The sequence below is a fragment of the Pseudophryne corroboree genome, chromosome 7 (genome assembly GCF_028390025.1).
Source record: "Pseudophryne corroboree isolate aPseCor3 chromosome 7, aPseCor3.hap2, whole genome shotgun sequence".
In the NCBI taxonomy this organism is placed as follows: domain Eukaryota; kingdom Metazoa; phylum Chordata; class Amphibia; order Anura; family Myobatrachidae; genus Pseudophryne; species Pseudophryne corroboree.
Genome location: NC_086450.1, coordinates 360034452 through 360057872, shown reverse-complemented (window position 1 = coordinate 360057872; position 23421 = coordinate 360034452). Strand labels below are relative to the sequence as shown.

Sequence of the window (23421 nt, the reverse complement as noted above, 5' to 3'; positions counted from 1 at the left end):
GGTTCAATTGCTGTAACTGAGTGGAGATTTGATCTGCCCACGGCGGATTAATTGCAGGGACCATAAACTGCTGCATTGGCACAGGTGGTCCCACAGGGGGCGCCAGTTTAGTTACAAGCGTATTTAACAGCGTGGAAAAGGTAGCCCAAGGTGGGTCATTTGTTGCCCCCGGTGCTACAGACCCACTGGGGGGTAAGGAACCCCCTGAACCTGAACTCTTTGATGCCATATTTTCCTCCAAATTGTCCGCGGCATCACCACCACGCAATGTGGGAGAAGCCCCAGCTCCGTTGCCTCGTGTAGCCGACATACTAGTAAGCACAATATTGGGCAACCCGGTACAATCTTAGCAGTGATATACCTAGCAAGAACTCTCAGTGCAGTGTGACCTTCCTGTCAGCACAAACTGGGAATCCAAGAGATATATGGGGACTATAAATCACAAGGAAAAATACACAGCAAGTATATCTTGTGAAATACCTATATTATCTTAGAAAAACCTGACACCTTAGCCCCTCAGGTTACAGAATATAGGAGCAGCACGCTGAGTAAAATACCCGATATGGCAGCAACGCAGCGGCTACATGCACACACACATATATAGTCACAAGAATACCATGCAGAAATTATACACCATAAAACTGCACTGGACTAGCAATACAAAGTAATACTCAGTATAGCAATATATGTAAACAGTAGATACTGGATATATATCACAGGGTGTTTGTACCACACAGCCCTGAATGTATGCACTCTTTAACTAACACTGTCCCAGTGACAGGTAGAATACTTAAGTGTCCTGTAAAATGCACAGTGCTGGCGATCAGGCGGCTTTACAGAGGAGAATTTGCCCCAGCAGTCCCAGGAACAGCTCAGCTCTGTTGTGATGGCTGCTGACAGGGAGTGAGGGAAAGATATGCAGCTCCAGGGCGGGAACATTTACTGAAATGGCGCCCTAGGGCTGGGGGAGGAGCTACAGGTTAGGCCTTTTCCCCCTGCTGGCTTCCCCACCGGACGCTGCGGGCTATTTAAAAACGGAGTTATTAGAGAGAAACAACCCCCACCTGTGCCCAGTGTCCCGGTGACTAGTGGAGCTGCTGCCCAATTACAGTGTCCACGGGCGCGTCGGATCGCGGTTAACAGCGGGCCAAAGAGACCCCTTACCTCCCCTTGTACCTGCGGCCACGCGATCCTGGAGGGCAGCGGCGGGTGTGTGTGACTGACAGGAAAGACGCTGGAGCCTCCGCTGTAGTTACCCGGCAACCAGGGCGCGGGAGTATACAGCGCTGCTGGGGAAATGATGGAGCTACAGCAAAGTATGTCTTATGACATACATAAAAGCTGCAGCCGTTTGAAGTCTTCAAAGTTTTTCTTCTTTCTTCAATTTAAGCAATAATATGGGCTGCAAAGGCAGCCCCCCTGTTGATTGCCTGCTTACTGCTTGGCACCAACTTACAAACTGAGCTCCTGTGCATGGAGGCGGGGTTATAGAGGCGGCGCTGTGCATCTTGGTAACAGTCAAAGCTTTGAGACTGTTGGTGCCTCGGATCAAGATCCTACTCTACACCCCGATGTTGTGGAGCCCAGTGTACACCACAGCAGAAACCTAATTAATAGACCAAATACATATTAAATTTTATTTCTTATTAGTCCCCAATCACCAGCAGGACTATTATTTCTCTGTAAATTCTAGAAATAAAAAGAAAACCCTGAAATTATAAAACGGTAGATTTCCACTCTGCAGGGTTACACCAAGCAGCAGGTCTTCAATGCAGCCCCTTAGGATGGAGCACATATTAGATTACGTTTTAACTCTTTAATTCCCAAGATCACTCACCATGGTGGGATAATTCCATAGGAAACAGCTTGAACATGGGTATTGAAGGTTTTACTATACCAGAATTGTCTGTTAAAATCATATAAACTGAATATTCTGCATATGTCAAAAGTGTTCTTGTTTTAACATACAGGTTGAGTATCCCATATCCAAATATTCCAAAATACAGAATTTTTTGAGTGAAAGTCAGATAGTGAAACCTTTGTTATCTTATGGCTCAATGTACACAAACTTTGTTTAATACACAAAGTTATTCAAAATATTGTATTAAATGACCTTCAGGCTGTGAGTATAAGGTGTATATGAAACATAAATAAATTGTGTGTATGTACACAAACTTTATTTAATGCACAAAGTTATTAAAAATATTGGCTAAAATTACCTTCAGGCTGTGTGTATAAAAGGTGTATATGAAGCACAAATGCATTCTGTGCTTAGACTTGGGTCCCATCACCATGATATCTCATTATGTTATGCAATTATTCCAAAATACAGAAAAATCCGATATCCAAAATACTGCTGGTCCCAAGCATTTTGGATAAGGGATACTCAATCTGTATTAATAAAATAAACATTCAAATAAAATAAAAAACAAAAAAACTCTCCCAACAAAAAGTATACTAAACCTCCCATAAGGTATATACTATTTCCACAAAAAGAAACAATACCAGATGCTTGATAAAATCAGGTATTTATGTCATGTGTTGCACAAATGTGTATAAATTAGAAAGAAATTGTGGGAAAATATGTTTTCACTTTTTACCTACATAAAATAGATTAAAACCAGATTTACTCCACTGTGCTGCCCAAGAGGAAGACCTAAAGGTCCATACACACTTAACGATATAATGAGCGACGTCGCTCATTTTCCCCCTCCTTGAGCGACGTCGCTCATTATATTGTTAAGTGTGTATGCCGCCAGCGATGACCGATGCGCGGCCCCGCGGGTCGGCAACGATCGTCGCTGTCGGTAGGGCATGCATGAAGGATGTGGACTGTCGTCCACGACCTTCATGCAGGGCTGGCGGGGGCGTGACGTCACTGAGCGATATGAGCGGTCATATCGCTCAGTGCGTACAGGCGGCCGCCGACCGACCGGCCCGGGAGGGGGAAACGTTAGACGATGTCGCTCACAGAGCGACATCGTCTAATGTGTATGGGCCTTAAGTGTCCTTTAACACAGAACAAAGCAACATTTGTTTTGTCAGAAAAAGGAAACAAAATGGCTTCCAGTGATACAGACATCTCATGGAAAGTGAAATATGGCCTATTCTGGTTTATGAAAAACTAGAGTCCCACCACGGCTTCGCACGGGAGCAATTTTGAATTTACGGCAATAGGCTTTTGTAACCGAGGTCTTATAAGATTTCCTAGTAGACAATATTATTAGTTTTCTTCCGGACGTCAACACGAAGAGATTTTGTTTTTACGTGACATGCAAAGGGGCCACGTAAAGCTGTCCATGAGAAAAACATTCTCCACTTAGGTCAACTCCAGCCACGTTAAGTCTCTTTCCTATTTATTGTCATGCCAAAGCAAAATTTTACCGGGAATTGGACTCGTTTGAAATTAAATGGCAAATTTGATGGAATTTTGGAATTCTTGGTATTAAAAGAGTTTATTAACTGCCACATCCAGTTAAAATAGAAGCTTCAATCAAAAAGTTTTTCAAAGATTTTTTTTGCAATCACATCCCATAGCTTCAGCAGGTTTACATTACAAAATTAGATTATAGAAACCCCACTTTCAAAATCAGTTTGTATGTGTCAGCAAGCGCTGTGTAAATCTCTCACACCGGCCAGCTGCGCATGTGCCTATAATCATCCCCTCCCCCATACTCTGCAGGTTTGGCCTTCACCTTTTGACTTCCATTCCTATTGGCTTTAGCTGAAACATATAGAAACACATAAAATTTAATTTTAGCAGAAACATATAGAAAAACGTAAAAAAAACACATAGAAAAACACAAACATTCAAAATTAGGGGGAGATTCAAATGTTTGAAAAGTCAGTTGGGAGTCTGTTTTTTCCTATCTAATAGACAGGAAAAAACAGACACCCAACCGACTTTTCAAACATATGAATCTCCCCCTTAATGTTACTTTGAGGAAAAAGAAAAGTTTTTCACATAAATGAACAATGAACGGGAAAAAAAAAAGGAAAAATCTGAATTTTTGTATCAGTAAAAAGGGCTTACATCAATTTTTCGGGAGAAACCGGATAATAATTATCAATCTTTACATAGTATACAATAAAGTCTATCAATGTGATATATCTTTAACGATTTAGGCAGCGTAAGCCAAGAAAGGGTCCGGATGGACGTTTTTCTTTGACTTGTTTCACTAAAATAGTCACTGCTCGGCTCCTTTTTGTCACAGATTAATGTCTCATACACCTAAACCTTCCTCAACATATGCTCTAGGATTCTGAAAACCGCATTCTCAAAATTAGCCCGAGCAAACAGACAGACACTTACCAGGGATTTTATTTTATACTAGTTAGAGAATGGGTTTTACATAGCTGAATAAAATGTATTCTCACAACAGAAAGTTGCTTTATATAATGTACGGAGGGTTTCAGTATAATTGACCGGCAGGACGGATGCCAGCAGTCACAATACCGATGCCAGCATCCTGATGTTTGAAATCCCAATAGCAGCAAGGTAAGTATGTTCCCCCCTCCCCCCTAACCATCCCTTCCCGAAACCTAACCCCAACACCCCTTTCTGAAGCTTAACCCTAACCCTTCCGGGCAGCGCCTAGACCTAGTACTCCCCCATAGGCAAACCCTCCTGCTATACTTAAGGCGTCTGTGCCCTGACCCTGTCGGGATTCCGATGGGCATTGGTATTCAGACTACTGGGATCCCGACAGCCGGCATCTTAACCACATCCCGTATGGAGGGTTTAAGGAAACAAGATGCCAAAAACATGCTCATAAGATAACATAACAAATGGTCTGTGGGCCAGTAGAACATTGGTAGTCTGTATATTTAGTTTAGCTTGTGCCAGTACCTCACCAAATAATATTCCTATTAGCGACTCATTTCAAAACTTTCTAATATCACTTAGACCTAGAAATGTTATTTAACACAAATAAAATAAAAATGTGTTACTATTAAAAAAAAAAAAAAAAAAAAAATCTATAAAAGATTTTTAGAAGAGCCCCTCATACAGTCAAGTAATGAAGGCATAAACAAAGCAAGTAAACCACATAAAACTAGTGCCAAGTTAAAAATAAATCTTTTGTTCTGCATGATCAACATAAAAAGGCAACGATTTTAATTAGACCCCGTGGCTAATGTATGTTAATAAAATAAAATAAAATAAAAAGTTAGACAGATAGGGAGTGGGGGGTAAGAAGAGGTGTAAAACATGTGCAAACAGTTTCTGTAGAGGGGAAGGAAGGCTTGTTATTAGACAATGTTGAAAGAAAAAGGTAATTGTGCATTAAGGGAAGACTAAGACTATAAGCCCAGAAAGCACAGAACATAAAAGGCTGCGCGACGCATTAGTTAGGTGTTTCTTACAATTGACAATGAAAACAATGCGGGGTTTAATATAAAACATCAATAACTAGCCAAAAGATATTTTTTTTATTCTTTATTTTCACATCCTTCATCAATTAAAATTCATTTTGCTGTCATGTGAGTTCTATGCAGCTTTCAAGACCAAGCCCACAGTGACAGTTTGCTCCAATCTCCAGGACTTTTGTCAGAATCCGGGAACAGGGAGGTGGGTAGAACAGAAAGATGTCTCTGTTCTCAGAACAAATCCCCTCACTTTGTTGAGATTTAAAGACTCAAATGCAGATGACACTATATAGCTGAGAAGGGCAATGATGGGTAGGGGCAAGTGCTCACTGATGATGATGATGATGATGATGATGATGAGGCGGTCTACCAGGTGTACATACAAATGCGGTCACATCTTGACATACCAACGTGTGAATACACAGTATTCTGTGCACGTTTACTTTGATCAAGTGTACCGTTTTTTTCGTCCAAACGTGCATCAGGCCCTAAGGAAGGAATCCAATTAGCCGGGGGGAATTGCCGCACGGGGAATAGGTCCAGGTTTCACACCCGGAGCTATTTAAAAAAACTGCCTTTTCCCCAAGCGCTAAACCACGGGATAACACACACTAATCAATGTATTCTGTGTAAAATGCACAATTATCAGCTCCTAAAGCTGTGAGGAAAGTCCAAATCTGTGGTTTAACACACGGGTAATGCCCGCTGATGGAATCGGCCAGCACGGGTAATTAGTCACGAGAGCTTAATTGGATCCACCTCCCCCTAAGTGTCCTAAGAACATGGGTACCTAGATGACCAATATTATTGATTTACTGCAAAGGAGATTGTTGTAATTATATACACGGGTGTCCCAATATTTGACTCACTAATTGGGAGAAACGCTTCTTTGATATATAGAAACTGTCTCTGTTATGGCTCATTCACAAAAATTGTACTTTCAATATGCTCTTAGCAGTGCTGTAACTAGGCATTTTAGCGCTGTGTGCAAGAAACGGCATTGGCGCCCCCCCCCCATGCAAGATAGGGGCAGTGCACGCCGCAGGTGCGCGAAAAATATATAGGGGCGTGGCTTCATGGGGAAGGGGCGTGGCCACAAAATAATACCAATTCATACCAGGTACCAGGTAGAGCCACTTTTACACATTACAGCAGACAGCGTCCCCCTTATTACACATTACGGCAGACAGATGACAGATTCCCCTTTTTACACATTACAACAGACAGTGTCCCCTTTTTTACACATTACGGCAGACAGCATCCCCCTGATTACACATTACGGCAGACAGCATCCCCCTGATTACACATTACGGCAGACAGCGTCCCCCTTATTACACATTACGGCAGACAGCGTCCCCCTTATTACACATTACGGCAGACAGCGTCCCTCTTATTACACATTACGGCAGACAGTGTCCCCCTTATTACACAATACGGCAGACAGCGTCCCCCTTATTACACATTACGGCAGACAGCTTCCCCCTTATTACACATTACGGCAGACAGCGTCCCCCTTATTACACATTACGGCAGACAGCATACACATACACAAAGACACACAGTATCTATATAGCCAACACACTCATACTATACACATACACACACACACACCTCTTCACATTAAGAAAAACAGCCATTATGCATCAGCCTGGAGCCACCATAACTTACAATAAATGCTGCCGCACCTCCTCCCCCCTCGGATCACCAGCCAGCATCATTAAAGCCCCCTCTTCCCCCTCTCCGCGGCGCACCCCCCTCCCCGTCACATACCTGCAGAGTGTAGATCAGTCCGACTCTCACTCTCATCAGACGATCACTCTGCACCTCTGCACCCAGGCAGCCCGGGCCGGGAATGCCTGAGAGCCGGGGCTGTGTGCTGCAGCTCCCCTTCGGGCAGGCAGCCAGCCGTGCCCAGCACGCGTACAAGGAGCCAGCCAGCTGTGACCAGTTATTCCTGCGCTCCCGGAACCCCCCCCCCCCTGCGTGCGCGAGTGCCTGCAGAGGCAGCGGCGCGGGCGGGAGACAGGCGCCAGCGGAGGCCTGACAGCGCGTCTTGCGAGGGGGGGGGGGGGGGGAGAGGACGGAGGAGGAGAGGCGCTCAGGGACCAAGAGAGACGGCGCTGGACTCTTATAGCGAATGCTGCGGCCGGCCCGGGAGGGGGTGTGCTGCAGATGGTGCGCCTTCAGTGCATGTGCGCTGTGGGCAAGGCACCATCGGCACACACCTAGTTACGGCACTGGCTCTTAGTAAGGAAAGACACACTGCAAAGTGAAAATTCTAATTTTTGTAGACCACCTTCCCGATGGGGCACCAAACCCAGCCAGGGAATAGCTTTTTGCATAATGCAGGACTCTTATGGGTGGGAGTCAGGATGCAAGTTATTTTGTTACAGATAATAATTTTCTAGATCACAGGTTCTCAAACTCGGTCCTCAGGACCCCACACAGTGCATGTTTTGCAGATCTCCTCACAGAATCACAAGTGAAATAATTAGCTCCACCTGTGGACCTTTTAAAATGTGTCAGTGAGTAATTAATACACATGTGCACCTGCTGGGTTACCTGCACAACATTCACTGTGTGGGGTCCTGAGGACCGAGTTTGAGAACCCCTGTTCTAGATAATAATCCCCATCTCCCGACCTTCGACTCAGAGTAATTGCATTTAAAGGCTTGATACCTAAAACTGACAAGAACAGTTCTCAGGACCCAAGATTAATAGGAAGGTCCTGTATAACACAACAGAGGCTCTTAGGCTATCCAGCAGACACATCTTGTCATACAGTTGGCAGCATGATGCGAGATTACGTTCATCTCCATCTCGCACAGAAGACAGGTCCTTGTCAGAGTATGAAGTCAGATAAAGGAGGACAACCTGAACCTGTATTCCTTCTTGTCAGTATTAGTAACATTTCTGCAGCAGCAGCTGGTTTTCAGGCATTTTATTTGTACTGGTCGCCTACAGATATTAGCCAATTGTACGGCCAGACAGTTGGTTATACAACCTGAACATTGCTCATTACAATACATTTTGTTACACAAAAATAAAACTTGCCAGTCTTATAATCCCCATACTATACTTTGCCAGCAAACATAGGCGTGCGCAGCACATTTTATTAGGGGGTGCACCGTCGGAGGGGTGTGTCTAGCACCGCCTTTTGGGCGTGTCTAGCACCATCTATTGACGGTCAATTCAATATAAAATATCCACCCTTGTACCAATCCTAATAAAGTAGATACATTGTCAGATGTTGTGGTGTGCACCAAACAAACACCCCTGATGGCACTCACCGCAATTAAACTGCTCCTCCTCAGCCTGGTCTGTCTCCCCCTCTCTTTCCTCTGCAAGCAGCAGCAGCTTGCTTACAAGTCAGTCACTCACTGACACTGACAGTCGCAGACTAGTACTGATGCTGCTGGAAAAACGAGTGACGTGTCAATGTTGCTGCCGACCACCTGCCAATATTGAATTTGTCTTCCTAAGGGGAACGCTGGCTACATGCTGCAGCTCATTAGTGGCTGGCGTTGGCATAGCATAAAATGAGAGAGGTGGGCATGTGGCGGGTGGGCGTGCGAGCAGCATGACGTAATCACATCACGCTGTTTTTATACATGGAGGTTGAAAGCCGGTGGCAGTGGCACCCTTGATTAACCCAGGCGTCCGGTCAGTAATACAGTCCTGACAGGGTGCAGCGCAGAGGGGAAAGTAATCAGCCTGCTCAGCTGATTCAGGAATGTGAGATAGGGGTGCCGGACATTAGGGGGTGCCTGTGCGCACCAGGCACCCCCCCTGCGCACACCTATGCCAGCAAACAAAATGTTCACATGTATAAAAGATGATTTTCCCCAACCTGCAAGTAATTTATAACATCAGACTCTTGGACATTTCACAACACAGGCAAGATACATAAATCATCCTCCGCCAGCAAATCAAGCCTGACAATATGGACCTCCAGATAATTGTGTAGCTACCATGAACTGCTGTGAAATGCACATTCAGGTGGCCAGAGACATGGTCAGCATGTCATGTTTTCATGGGCGGGATGTACTAAGCGGAAAATGCGGTAAACTCCCTGTTTACCGCATTTTCCTGATGTACTAACCCCCAGCCGGCAGGACAGCGCCGCGGCGTGGTACGCCAGCTTTAGATGGCGTATGTCCATAGAAGCCTATGGGCTTCTCTCCGCGGCGCTGTGGGAGGGATCCGATCGGATCCCTCCCAGCATGCCCTGCGGCCGCCCCCGTCACCCCGCGCATGCGCAGACTGACTACTGGGGCCGAATCCCGGAAGTCAGGCGGCTGCCGCTGCGCATCGCAGGGGACAGCTCTTATCAGAAGAGCTGTCCTCCGCAATGCTGATCGCATATGTTAGTACATATGCGATCAGCATCGTGGCGCAGGGCGGCGATGTACATTAGTACATCCCGCCCCATATATGAGCACTTCTGGTCTCAGCCACAGACACAGCATACATTCCTAGAGCTACTGTTCCTTATTCATTTGAACTGGCTTCTGTTTTCCATATCTAACCTGACCCAAATAGCACAACACTGACCTACCATGACCCTTGGGCCAGTTTCTGCCCCTGGGCAAGTCCACAGCAGTCAGAGTGCACGGTAGTGACTTCCGACACGGCTAATGGGAAGTGGGTCTAGCTTCCAGTGACCTCTGCAGAGACCTGGGGAAAAATAGCTAAGAGCAAGTCCATACCATGTGTCAGACTGCAGGAAGCCTGGTTTGTGCACATATATATTATAGGAATAGGCAAGTCTTTGACAGAATGTTCCCATTTGCAAACTGCACATAGGTCTCCACATCATGGTCTGTTTCTATTGATAGAAATGGACAAGTAAAAAGAGCTTGAGCAAATTACCACAGCAATTCCAACATTTCTTGGGTCTGTGAGAAGCAGTATAACATTTTTTTTGATTTTACCATTATTTGGCAACAGCAGTATGGGCAAACTGTCCAATATTGCCAGTGATATGGCAGTGACTGGTCAACATATGCTACTAGATGGTTTTCCTGTATGTACAGCTGCCACAAAGGGCAACCAAGGAGAGATTAGCATCTATGTACCCATAATTCCTAGAGCCAGGATTATAGTGTTAGTCTCTTGCTCAGTTAGATAATACTGACTGTTGGACACAGGATGCACAGGATTACTTTAGGTTTTTTTAAAAATTACTTTCTAAATACCAGCAAATATGATTGTTTCTCCAATATAAATTACAGGGACAACATCTTTGTAAAGTATGTATGCATTTTGCCATGGTGCACAAAAAGAAATATACTGCATATTAAACTCTGCAAATGAAATATATTTTACTTGAACATAAAGGGTAAATAACAACAACAAAAAAATAATAATAATAATAATAATAATAATAATTTGCTCCCGAAACAAACCATTTGCAATGTAAGGGGTGCAAAGGCATTTCATTTATCTTTTTGCACATGAAAATACTACCGGCCTTTGCGTGTAGTGAACAAATACTGGGCAGGGGACACACTTCTTAACTATAAACCTCCCTGCATATTATGGGGGAAATTAAAAGGACAGTGTGAAGTTTAAAAAACCCTGCAGCTGCTATTCAATTAGATGACAGAAAATGAGACGTGTGATTCCTTTAGACCTCACTGCATCATTTTTTTCTCGCACCTCCAGAGCAAGTATTATTTTTCCTAAAATCATCAATTTTAGGAAAAATCACTAGGACTTGCTCTGTCATCCTGGAGACACCCCGAGGACCAATTAAGCAACTGGAAGTTTCCAGTTAACTTAATTAGTCAGTAATTACTCATCTTCCAAAGCAGTGTCTTTTCCTCCAGCGTCGTGGTCCAGACTCGAGTGTGAGTGCATGAGTATGTGTGACCCTCCGGAGGCAGCAGTGGGGAGAACTACATCTCCCAGCAGCCACCTTCCCGATGTAAAGATGAATGGTAGACCAATGGTAAGTATCATTAATTTTATTTTATTTATTTTTACTCGCTCCTGCAGTAATCCAAAATTGGGCGCAAGGTCCGCAAGGTTTTTTACCATGCAGCCTATTGAATTCCCCCCTATAAATCTGCCTCAAAATGGTGCAAATTGCTCCTTTTTTTGTGCTCCTAAATCTGAATCAGGCCCAAATTGTTGTCTTTAGGGGTTGGGTTTGTGTGACCGGCATTTGGGATCCCACCGGTCACTGTGCCAACGCCAGGATCCCAAGTTTTAGATTGCCGGCGGGGAGTGGGGGGGGCGTGTGCAATAAAGCCCCTTGCAGTCTCATCGCCATGCAGAGGGCTCAGTGGCCACAGGTTCTATTCCCACTCTATAGGTGTCGTGGACAGCCACGAATGGGAATAATCCCCGTCAGTCGGCATGCCGACTGTGGGGCTTTTTAGCGAGCGGGATCCCGGCAGTGGTATAGTGACCGGCGGTCGGGACATAACTACATCCCGTTTTTAGTATATACAGCAGATCAGCAGGACATAAAGAAATGGAAGAGAAAAGATTGAAGAAAAATAATATGGACACAAGTATTTCAAACCGGGTGGTCTTCTGTATGCCGGCGGTCGGGCTCCCGGCGCTCAGTATACCGGCGCCGGGAGCCCGACAGCCGGCATACCGACACTTATTTTCCCTCGTGGGGGTCCACGACCCCCATAGAGGGAGAATAAAATAGTGTGGCGCGCGTAGCGTGCCACCGTGCCCGTAGCGTGGCGAGCGCAGCGAGCCCGCAAGGGGCTCATTTGCGCTCGCCACGCTGTCGGTAAGCCGGCGGTCGGGCTCCCGGCGCCGGGATGCTGGTCGCCGGGAGCCCGACCGCCGGCCAGCCGTAGTGAACCCTTTCAAACCACTACAAAAAAAAATTAAAAATAGAAAAAAGAGAAATAATAATAGTAATAATACATAAGCTGTGTGTAGCTGGCTGTAGTTTTGCTCTATTAATGGCTATGATGAACCTGATACACGAGACTTTATACTGCAAAAATACTTTCATTAACATTTTATTTTTACTAACATATTTCACAGTGCGTTCTAGTTCGCCCAAACTATAAGATTAGCAACTGTATGTTTAATGTAATGATAACTAAGAATTCATGATTATGTTGTTTATTATCGTTAACATGTGCCAAATGGTTCTGTTCTTTCCTATAAAGAGATCCTCACTAGAGGGCTGACTCAGAGTCTCCCTCATCCGCTTTTACATCTGGCTGTGGCTGGATGCTTACTATATCATGGTAATGCCAGGATACCCCTTTGTATGCTAAAAATCCATGTGATGTCATCATTAGTATATGGCTATACACCAGCTGTACGCTGGGTGCAAAAGTTCTGGCTCATACAGACATCCCATCTCCGTCCGCACGATTTGGCGGAGCAAAATCGACTGGCGCGATCACATGGTTACTACCCAAAAACACCTGAGTAATGTAAAGTGCGGCCTTTCAACAGACGGTTTCCCTCTATTATTTCCGTCTTTGTTTGTATATACTGGAGGAAATCCATTACTTTAGTTGTTGTTGCTGCACTAATACAATAACTATAACATACCTGTGTACGTGGCAATGGGACTGAATTTCTAGTGCAGTTTTGCAATATTGCATTAGTTCTACAATAGGAAAAAAAGACTTGCATTCTATATTGAGGATTTGCACCAGGACTTGTCATATTAGGAGCTCAGTGACCCGTTGCAGCCAATCCTTTCTGGGGTCACGCACACTATAAAAGGGCAGACCGCAAGGTCAATGATTCTACATAAAGAACTCTGTATAGGCAGCTATACACATCAGAGATGGGGGTGAAGTGACATTTCAGATGCATCGCGTGTGCCCTCAATTCCGAACGCAGATGACTGCTGGCAAGTATGGCAGACATCACGTGACACATTGCGCATAGACGAGGGGGTCGTCTTCTATTTAGTGAAATTGACAATTTCTTGTATTTTAAGGCCTGTGGCAAGCTTCCACCCTCACATCGCATTACTGGCACGAAATTGAAGCAGCTACGGTTTCACACTTTCTGCATTAGTAGCAAACAAGGCCACCATAGTCTACTCAACAATCCCCAATACAGGGAGTGCAGTACAGCCCTTCAGGCTATTCCTGACTAGGTCAGGTCACATGTACACACTCCAGTAGTCAATCTCACAACAGAGTGGTTAGCATCACCTACATACATATAAATATACCCTGCGTAAACCCTCTGTTGAATTCATACACAAAAGGTGTTAATTGCATTTTGCAAGCCAAACTACCTTGTTATATTACATGCATTTTGAAGCTTAGCTGTAAAAACGTAAGTCAATGAGTCTGTGCACACAACCAAAGTTAATTTAGAAGGCAACACAAGTTCCGTAGTTGCATCAAATTCAATATTACCTACAGTGTTCAGAAATGTTAATGATGGGTAAAAATACAATGGCGTTTCATAAGAAGGCGAAGTACAAAGTGCTGCAGAGAAGCAGCGAAACGTGTAATGAACGCACTTCAGATGCTCCGAAAAAGCAGAGGACAAAGTACATGGTCCTGTTCATACTGTTACCGGTGTTGGTGTTCTGTTCTCAGCAGGAAGAGCAGATATCACATTATATAATTCGGATTAGATAGAACATTCCAACTGCTTTGGGAAAACAGTCTCTTTGTACAATTTAATTCCTAGCAGAGAGATACCAGGACCAATGAAAAGCAGTAGAATATTTTGCGCTCTTTGGGTTCCATAAAGATAAGAGAGCAACAAACAAAAGAAAACCAGCTGTTGTCCGGATTTAATGGTTGCATTATTACCCTGAATTTAAACAGCAAAAGATGCATGGATGTAAACGCACAATTACATGTATATGTACTGTAACTAGTGCATGAGCACCTGATTCTGATCAAGTGTGTATACTTCTACCCCACTACAGACTAGAGAAGGTGTAGAGATTATGGGTGTGGTTCATCAAATCGACAGTGTCTAGGTCGACAATGTTTAGGTCGACCACTATAGGTCGACAGTCACTAGGTCGACATGGATGGAAAGTCGACAGGGTTTCTAGGTCGACATGTGATAGGTCGACAGGTCTAAAGGTCGACATGAGGATTTTTTATTTTTTTTTGGTGTCTTTTTCTTCGTAGAGTGACCGGGATCCCAAATTAGTGCACCGCTTCGCTCGCCATGCTTCGGGCATGGTGCCTTCGCTCCGCTACCGATTCGCTCGGCACACTTTACCGTTCCAATCGTAGTCCACGTGGATCGTTAAGTATGAAAAAATAAAAAAAATAAAAAAAGAATGTGAAAAACTCATGTCGACCTTTAGACCTGTCGACCTAGCACATGTCGACCTAGAAACCCTGTCGACCTTCCATCCATGTCGACCTAGTGACTGTTGACCTATAGTGGTCGACCTAAACATTGTCGACCTAGACACTGTCGATCTTCAGACCGGATCCCAGAGATTATATATACCCTTTTTCCACTGCCGCTAAAAACAGGGTTATTGCCCTGATAACCCAGGTACGGCTCAGTGGAAAAGGGTTTACCCGGGTCATGTGACCCGGGAATCCAATTCAGCTAGCTTGCAAGGTTGTTTCTGGGAAGGACCCAGGTCGTGATGCAGTGTAAACGGGTAAGCCGTTACGATGCAACCTGGGAGCCATTTACTGCATAGGGAGAGTAGGCAATAAGCAGGGTCTTGCTGGGTCGCATCCGCAGTGAAGCCGGCTACAAAATCCCAGTATTTAGATGTAAAAGCAGTATATAGTTTCACAGCTTGACCATGATAGCAGTAAATAGAAAAGCCACATTACCCTACTTGCAACACAGTGTAATAATTGAATTTTCATATACACAAGTGAAAATTGTGTACACCGTAAATAATGAATGCCAAATCTAAAACAAATACAAATTAAATGCAAACAATTGTTTTACCAAAAAAAATCAATGAGAAACTTATTTCCTGTCCTATCAATTAAGTAATGTGACTGGACAGCCAGGACGTCTTATAATAAAGCAGCCACATTAACAAATTAAATACTATCAACTAGAGAAGTGGTTCTTAAACTCAGTCCTTAGAACCCCAAACAGTTCACATTTTCCCCGGTCACCTAGCAGGAGCACAGATGAAGTCATTACTCACCGACACATTTTAAAATATCAACAGGTGGAGCTAATTATTTCACTTGTGATTCTATGAAGAGTTATGGAAAACATGAACTGTTTGGAGACCTGAGAATATATAAACTAGAGCACAGGTTCTCAAACTCGGTCCTCAGGACCCCACACGGTTCATGTTTTGCAGGTCACCTGTAGATTTTTAAAATGTGACAGTTGGTGATACACAGTGCACCTGCTGGGTGACATGGAAAACATGAACAGTGTGAGGTCCTGAGGACCGAGTTTGAGAACCACTGAACTAGAGGAATCAAACCTGATCACCATAATTATTAACTTACAACAGCCTTACAGCGCCCCCTGACAGGTGTATAGAAGGAGTCAGCATGAACAGAAGTTTTGGTCATAGTTACAAAAACACGCCCTTAATCTATCAAGCCTAAATATGCCCAGCCCTTTCAACCTCTGTTCTAGATAATATGCCCAGTCCTTTCAATCTCTGTTCTAGATAATATGCCTAGTCCTTTCAATCTCTGTTCTAGATGTATGTCCAACTCTACATAAATCCTAATGGGTTCAGTATGCTTTATCGATGGACACAATACCGCCAGTCATAATCCCGACACCCATTTACCTACAGTCAAAATACAGACACAGCCAAAATACGGACATTCGTTATGTCTTCATGTTCAAAATGCTGACATAGTCAGAACACCGACATTTAACATGGCGACATGTCAAAATTCCGACTTTTTTTTCTAGGTTTTTTGTGTCAATGTCGACATAGGTCAACATGGACACCGACTAAGTGTACCGTGTCCCCTCGCATGGCTCGCTGCGCACGCCATGCTTTGGGCACACTATTATATTCCCCCTCCAGGTCCCACTGGGATGGTAAAGTATGAACGAGTCTGTTTTGGGGCAAAAATTCCTTAAAAATGCATGGTGACATTTTTACATATCAGCATTTCAAATGTCAGTATTCTTACTATGTTGGCATTTTGAACATATCGGCATAATGAATGTCTGTATTTTGACTGTGTCTGTATTTTGACTGTCAATCAGCTGTTACCCATACTAATATGTACAAACCTAGGCATTACAGAGACAAATAGATCAAAAGCTTCACTACCACAAGTAATATTTTAACACTAGTCCAGTATCTGAAAACAATCTAGCAAGCCAAGAGGCGGGAGTGCACTGGATAAAGGTCATGTATCAGATGTGTTGCGGAAGAAGAGAAAGGAACGGTTTCTCAGATTAAAACTCAAGAGTTCATACCGAAATAGACTTAAAAAACATCCATCTTCTTCAAACAAGGGAGAGTGAAGCACACAGCCATATGAAAGTGGAACTACACCCCAAGTACCACCAATCAAAAGAGAAACTATGTGTCTGAACATGAATTATGACAATGGAAAAAAAGGAAAGTTTCATAAGTTTCTATATTGTCAACTTGTGGCTAGAAAGAATTTGGAAAATTCAATGTAATAAATTGAACCCAGATGTTCCTCAAAACACAAATAATAATGGTCTCACTTCATGGCAACCGAACAGGTCAGCCCACTTCCTTCTTAAAACAAACTCTACAGGTCCCCAGAGCCTTCCAGCTCCATTAAAATGAAACACATGTACAGACGCAGTAGACCAGTCCCCACAATGGGCTCCGCAGGTGGCCAAACAGGCAAGTTACTTAATTGTCTAATTTATTATTAAGATTTATAACATAAGCAAAATATATTTGAATTTATAGGGTCAAATAGTTTAAACATCCTTTTCCTCCAGACAAAAGTAATCTGCGTTCCTTCAGAAAGAAAAGGAGAGCTGGAGGGACACGGTTTTCCAACGAGCCCTGAGGAGGAATGGCAGGGAATGCGGAAAGTGATTCAACAAAACACATCTGATGTACTTTATTAGTTTTGCATCAGCTATGGAAAACCCTTGTTTGCACTTGCTAAGCCTCGTCTTCTCCAGTATACATGGGATGAGTAAACGAGCAGCAAGGGAAACACTCATTTATCGGAAAAACCCTTCAAAAGAGAAAGGGTATATTCACAATGGCTGCTTCAGTGCAGTAAACGCAAGTAATAGTGACTTATAGAACACTATTCTACTTTATTTTTAGTTTGACCAATTTGAACCTGACATGACAAACTTTTATCCATTATACATCAGCTCAAGACAAACGTTCATATATTTCATGTGTGCTATACAAAATGTTCGTAGTAGTAGAAGAATTTGGCACATCTCTAGAGTTCTCCAAGTTCTAGTGCTGTTTAGTTATAATTTGAGGAATACTGGCAGGTAAGCTATGGGTAAAACGTCTTGGCCAAAACGTTTGGAGCTGTGCATCTTAAAATCATCTCGACATCAGGAAGCTCCAGCTATAAACAAAACCAGTTGCCAAAAAGTTTGCTATGGTTTCTCCCTGGCCACAAAAAAATGCTTTCATGTCAAAACAGCAGATCATGGGAAACTGACAATACCTTTAGATTTTCCCCAAATTGAGAGGAACCATCTAGGAGATCAAAGGCAATTGTATCCAGAAGAATGAAATTATCTATTCAGTATTATTGAATATTATAGATTTCTAGCTAGAAATGTGCCAGCGCTCATATAGCTTGGAAACATTTAACTAAATGGGGATCATGCACCCATGTCACACAGGAGGTGCGCTCTCCATTCAATACGTCCACAATTTGAGTGCTACTAAAAGTAGCGCATTTCTTACTCTAGTGTTCAAGGTACCCATCTGCCCCCACCCTTACCTTAATAATTGAGAACAAGAGCCACTCAAACCCAGAAAAACGCACACTAGAATATGCAAAAGGGATATTTGCCTGGGGAGGAAAATCGCCCCTCCCATCCCCCCTAATAAAAAATGTACCCAGCTACATGCGCCCCATATGGTACATTCCCAAACTCTGCCATTACAATACAATTTTAAAGCTATCCATGCTTGAACACAGGTGGTTAAATGAAATTGACAGATGTACTAATTAAGTTACCTGTGCTCAAGCATGGCTATCCTTAAAACCTGGACTGTAGCAGTGGAGTTTGGGAATCACCCTAATCCATACTTGCCTATCTGACCCGCTCCATGAGGGAGAAAATGCTCTGTTCCTGGACTTTCCTGGTAATGTATGATTGCCAGCACCTGTGGTGAAACACCTTTCTTATCAATTAACTAGCTCACCACAGGTGCTGGCAATCATACATTACCAGGAAAGTCCAGGAACAGAGCATTTTCTCCCTCATGGAGAGGGTCAGGTAGGCAAGTATGCCCTAATCTGAAAATGGTGCCAACTGTTTTAAGCGTGACTAGAGAGGACAAATCCGACAGACCAGGACAGTCCCCACGTGTCATGGTCCATACATAAAGCATGATTTCTAGCAACAATCTTTATGAGGTATATTTTTGGAAGACAAGATGCCCAGTAGAAGACTCCAAAGTGAGTCAGGAATCCTTTCGGAAATAAGCATGGTGTGATAACCTAAAGGTGAATATTGTACCAGCTCAACAGATAGGCCCAATCAGATTAGGGGGCGCTAAAATAAAATAGAAAAAAAAAAAAAAATATATATATATATATATATAAACAAAACAACAACGTCAGCAGTTAACTACTTTATTATTAAAACTTATACGATGTTTAATTAAGGGCTATAGTCACTAAGAATTACTTAACCCAGTAAACAGTCTCAGTTTTGACAGTACTTAACACAAGGCTGTAAATACACATTAATAAAACAGTAAAAGCAATTCAGACTAATTTTATTGTTGTGTTACCGCTCTCTCCCTCCAAAGATGCAAAATCTAAAACGATCCAGAAGTTTAAAGAAGAAAAAAGGTGCAGAATTCCAAATTAATGACTGAAAACCAGGGCAAAACTGCCTAAAAAGAGAAATAATCAGTAGTTGACGGATTATGACTGCAGATTAGAAGAGACATTTTATATTTACCCAGCATATAATAATGTAACAGCGTATGAGCAATGATAACGTCAGACTGGTAAAGAACAAAACTGACACTGCAGCTGGTTTTTCTGACAAAAGTATAAAGACAAAAAGCTCTTGTCACAGATCTGTAATGAAGCATTGTGCAAATTTCTGCAGGGTTCAGTGCAAGACAAAAAGTGTGTGATGCAAGTATGTGCATATAAATCTCTGAAAAGACAATAAGCCGTGCCCCTGGAAACACAACAGCACATGATCCTTGTGGCCTGCCAGACTTACTGACAGCTATGCAATGGACCTAGAACAGCTTTCTACAGTGTACACAGCCTACTGTCCTCTGTAGTACACCTCGCCCACTGACAGCCTCACACACAGAACTCAGGCATTCATTAAACACTGCCAAGAGTGGGGGGGAAATAACACAGTTTTCTTGACTCTACGCTAAATTCCCGTATCCATTTCAAGAGAATATAATATATAAACCAAACAGAGAATATAATATATAAACCAAACAGAAGTCTCATGAAAAGCTAAATGAATGTTACTTTCACAGAAAGACCCCAGACAGAGTTTGGGGGCTTCCGCCACTCACGCTCTAGAATAACATAACTGGATCAATGCTGGAGTAAGCCAGCCTAGTAAACCTAAAGAAAATATATACCATCAGGATTTATATCACCCTGTATAGCACAGGATTAGTGGACGTCTTAGTACTGCATTTATTCTTAATTCCAGCACTGAGTCCCATTATATTTTCATGGTTTTCAAGGGAAGTACTACATTTTATTCTTCATTCTAGCACAGAGTGCAGTCACAATCCCACAGATGATGCCCACACTCGGTTTTCCTGGGAAGAGACATGCCACATGAACATTCAGCTAATCCCTACAGAGTGGTGGCCTCATTCTGCATCACTGCTGAGCAGATCCTATATGTGCGCCTTAGCTGGATTCACCGATAGTAAACTACAGGGTGTGCTACATTATACCACCCCCCTAGCACCATCCATCTACACAGGGTACCAAAGTATACATGCCAGAGCAAAATATGGCACATATTATTACATCATGCCAATCATGGTAAAACAACGTTACAAGGTGGACAGATGAAAACAGACGGATCATAAAAGCTGGCCCTGTACAATATATTTAACCCATTAGCTACTCACAGAAGAAAATGATCTATATACAATAATGTGCGAGATCTGCACCCTGCACCGTCCATCTGACAGTAGGCATACGTTTCTGCCCTGGGACTAGCAAGGCAGCAGTATTTGATTGCTGAGCAATGATTACCTGACACAACAGGATAGATGAACTCCATCAGCCAGGAATGCAATAGATGGCATTTAAAGCTGCATTAACCCATTCCCTCCAGGTGGCACGCTAATGCCAGGCTATACAGAGCATATACATTCATCGCTACAGCTACTGGCAACCTAGAGCAATGGCAGCACATTAACCCTTTTGGCTACTCGGGAGTCAACACTGTGCGTAACAAACACATATGAATGTATACAGGGATTTTAGAGCTGGGCGCAAAGCAATGGTCAAAACGCACTGCACGGTGCATGCTGCAGCCGGTCCGTACACAGAGGATGCCCCAGTGATCGCTATGCCGGTGAGCTGTCAGGCTGCAGCAGAACACACAGATGACACTTAACCCGTTCGCTGCCACAGCGGCGCTGGTTCTCTATAGCAATTATACGTCTATCCGCACCCCTGCAGCTACTCACCGGCCCCGTCCTCCTCCATCCCCGCTCGGTCACCAGGAATTGCCTTTACAGGCGGACAGACAGCAACGAAAGGAGTCTGACACAGCCGCAGCCCCAGCGCTCACACACAGTCACCGACTCACTGACACCGCAACAGCGACTGCTGCTCTCAGCTCCCTCTCTCTCCCCGGCTGCTGCTGCAGCTCCGCCTCCCGGCGCGTGACGTGCTTCTTCTCCCCGCCCCCTCCATGCCCGGGCCGTCACGTGGCCACCCGGTGTGTATAAACAGGAGAAAATCCCTCCATCCATCCAGGAGAGCCATTCTGTATCGATGTGGCTTCTTGAGAGGGGTATTCTGAGTAATGTCATGTAACTAAAAAATAAAACATTTTATTGGGAAGTATTTATGTTCATTTTAATGTATTTTTTTTTTTACTTTGGTTCCCAACATTTTTTAATCTTGTAATTGACTAGTGGTGGTGGTGGTGATAGTCAGTGTCGGACTAGGGCATGAAGGGCCCTCCGGGGGAATGCAGTGATAGGGGCCCATTTTAGGGGTGTGGTCAACCTACAAAAGGGGTGTGACCAACCCCCACAGAGGCTTGAAATACACAATAGACTTGTCTGCAACGTATCATACCATGTATAATACAAGTGCACAGTCTGGAACCTGATCCCTAGAGGAAGGAGTGGGCCCCCAGGCAGTGGGGCCCACCGGTGGTTTCCCCTGTATCCCTGTGGGCCAGTCCGACCCTGGTGATAGTCATGAGAACTCCAGGTTGCTTCAGTTTGGGGCATAAATTTGATAATAAAATCCGTCTTCAGGGCTGTTGCTAGAGATGCGCGTGCGGTGCAGCTGCCCAGGGCTCAAGGCCAACGGGGTAGGCCCTGACCCTGAGTTATTGGCTCTTGCATTTGACTCTCTGGGTGCAGTTTTCCTTGCAATGCTGCTGCTCTTACAAGCTTACTTAACTACTTTCCCGGTAGCTCACAAATATTGTCAGAGCTCTCCTGAGAGATTAACCACCGTCCAGGTCATGCAGTTTTTCTTGCAGAGTGGTCGTGACAGCAAATTGCATCATTGTGGCCCCGCAAGAGAAGCAGGCCATGATGGTTTAAATTGCATCGTCACAAAAAATTTGCCCCTAGTCCCCTTCCACTGGGATCTCCTGGTGAGCGGGTCCAAGAAAGTATTTCAGTATGTTTTAAAGGATTCGGTTTAATTTCCTGATGGTCAGGATCTTGGCGATCAGGAGACCAACGCCAGAATCCCGACAGCGGCGCATCGAGTCCCCTTGCCCGTCACAATTTGAGCCCAGGGACTCGCTTTGCTCATCACAATATGATATTTAATCCCCCTCGGTTGGTGGCCTGGACCCACCAACTGAGGGGGAATACCAAGCTTATGCCGGGATTCCGATCATCTGTATTTCATCGGCTGTCGGGATTCCAGCAACGGTCTCCTGACCGCCGGGATCCCAACTGTCGGGAAATTAACTTGTTTTAAAGGGTAGTTTCTAGGAAAGTAAGACAGTACCAGCACTAACATTTTTTTTTACTGAACAAAAGATGGTTAAACACCTGAAAAACGGACACTCATACCTCTCTGAATAGCAGCAGTTCTCCCAATAGAGATTGGTTTCCAATTCTGTACTTATTTCTTTGATGATTATGATAGTAAATGAAAGGACATAACTTTTTTGAAAGCAGCACTCCACTAATTAAATGTTTTTTTTTGTGAATGTGGAGGGGGGGGGGGTAGGCAAGGGGTAGAGAAATAGTTGCAAATATTCTCCTGCACATTGAGCTGCATGGATCTCGCAGTATGCTGCAAAAAAAGGGATGGCAAAAGTTAGTCAGTGAAAATGTCCACACCAAAATGTCAAGTGACAAAATGTTGACATGGACATAAGGTCAGGTCAAAAGGGTCATAAGGTCAACAGTTAAAATATAGACAAAATGTTGACATTAAATAAATGTCAACAGAGTAAAAATTTAATTATAGACAGTCTATCGGTAGACATAGTTAAGATGTCGACAGTTTATGGCTGGTTATTGATTGGGGAGGACCCCAATTATTATTTTTTTCTTTTCTTAAATGTAACTATGTTGCTGCACCTATCCTGCAGCATCTAAACTGGCAGCTCTTAGAGGCGTCTAAGGCTGGGTACACACTATAACCGACAGATCTGCCGACACACCGGCCAATTTAGTAAGCGTTCACACTTACCAATCGTCCGGTCGATGTATCTATCCTGATGTCACAACTGGGAAAGCAATTAAATTCAATTGCCCGCCCAGTTGAG

The 23421-nt window shown here is 43.8% G+C and overlaps 1 protein-coding gene across 1 annotated transcript in view; it reads right to left on the bottom strand.

Moving 5' to 3' along the window:
* Nucleotides 1-21322, bottom strand: part of CYTH3 (cytohesin 3) — a 262694-nt gene extending 241372 nt beyond the window's left edge. The window contains exon 1 of the mRNA XM_063934469.1: nucleotides 21137-21322. Coding sequence (XP_063790539.1) covers nucleotides 21137-21155 — 19 coding nt within the window. The 5' untranslated portion in view covers nucleotides 21156-21322. The remainder of the gene's footprint in view (nucleotides 1-21136) is intronic.
* Nucleotides 21323-23421: the final 2099 nt, after the last annotated feature.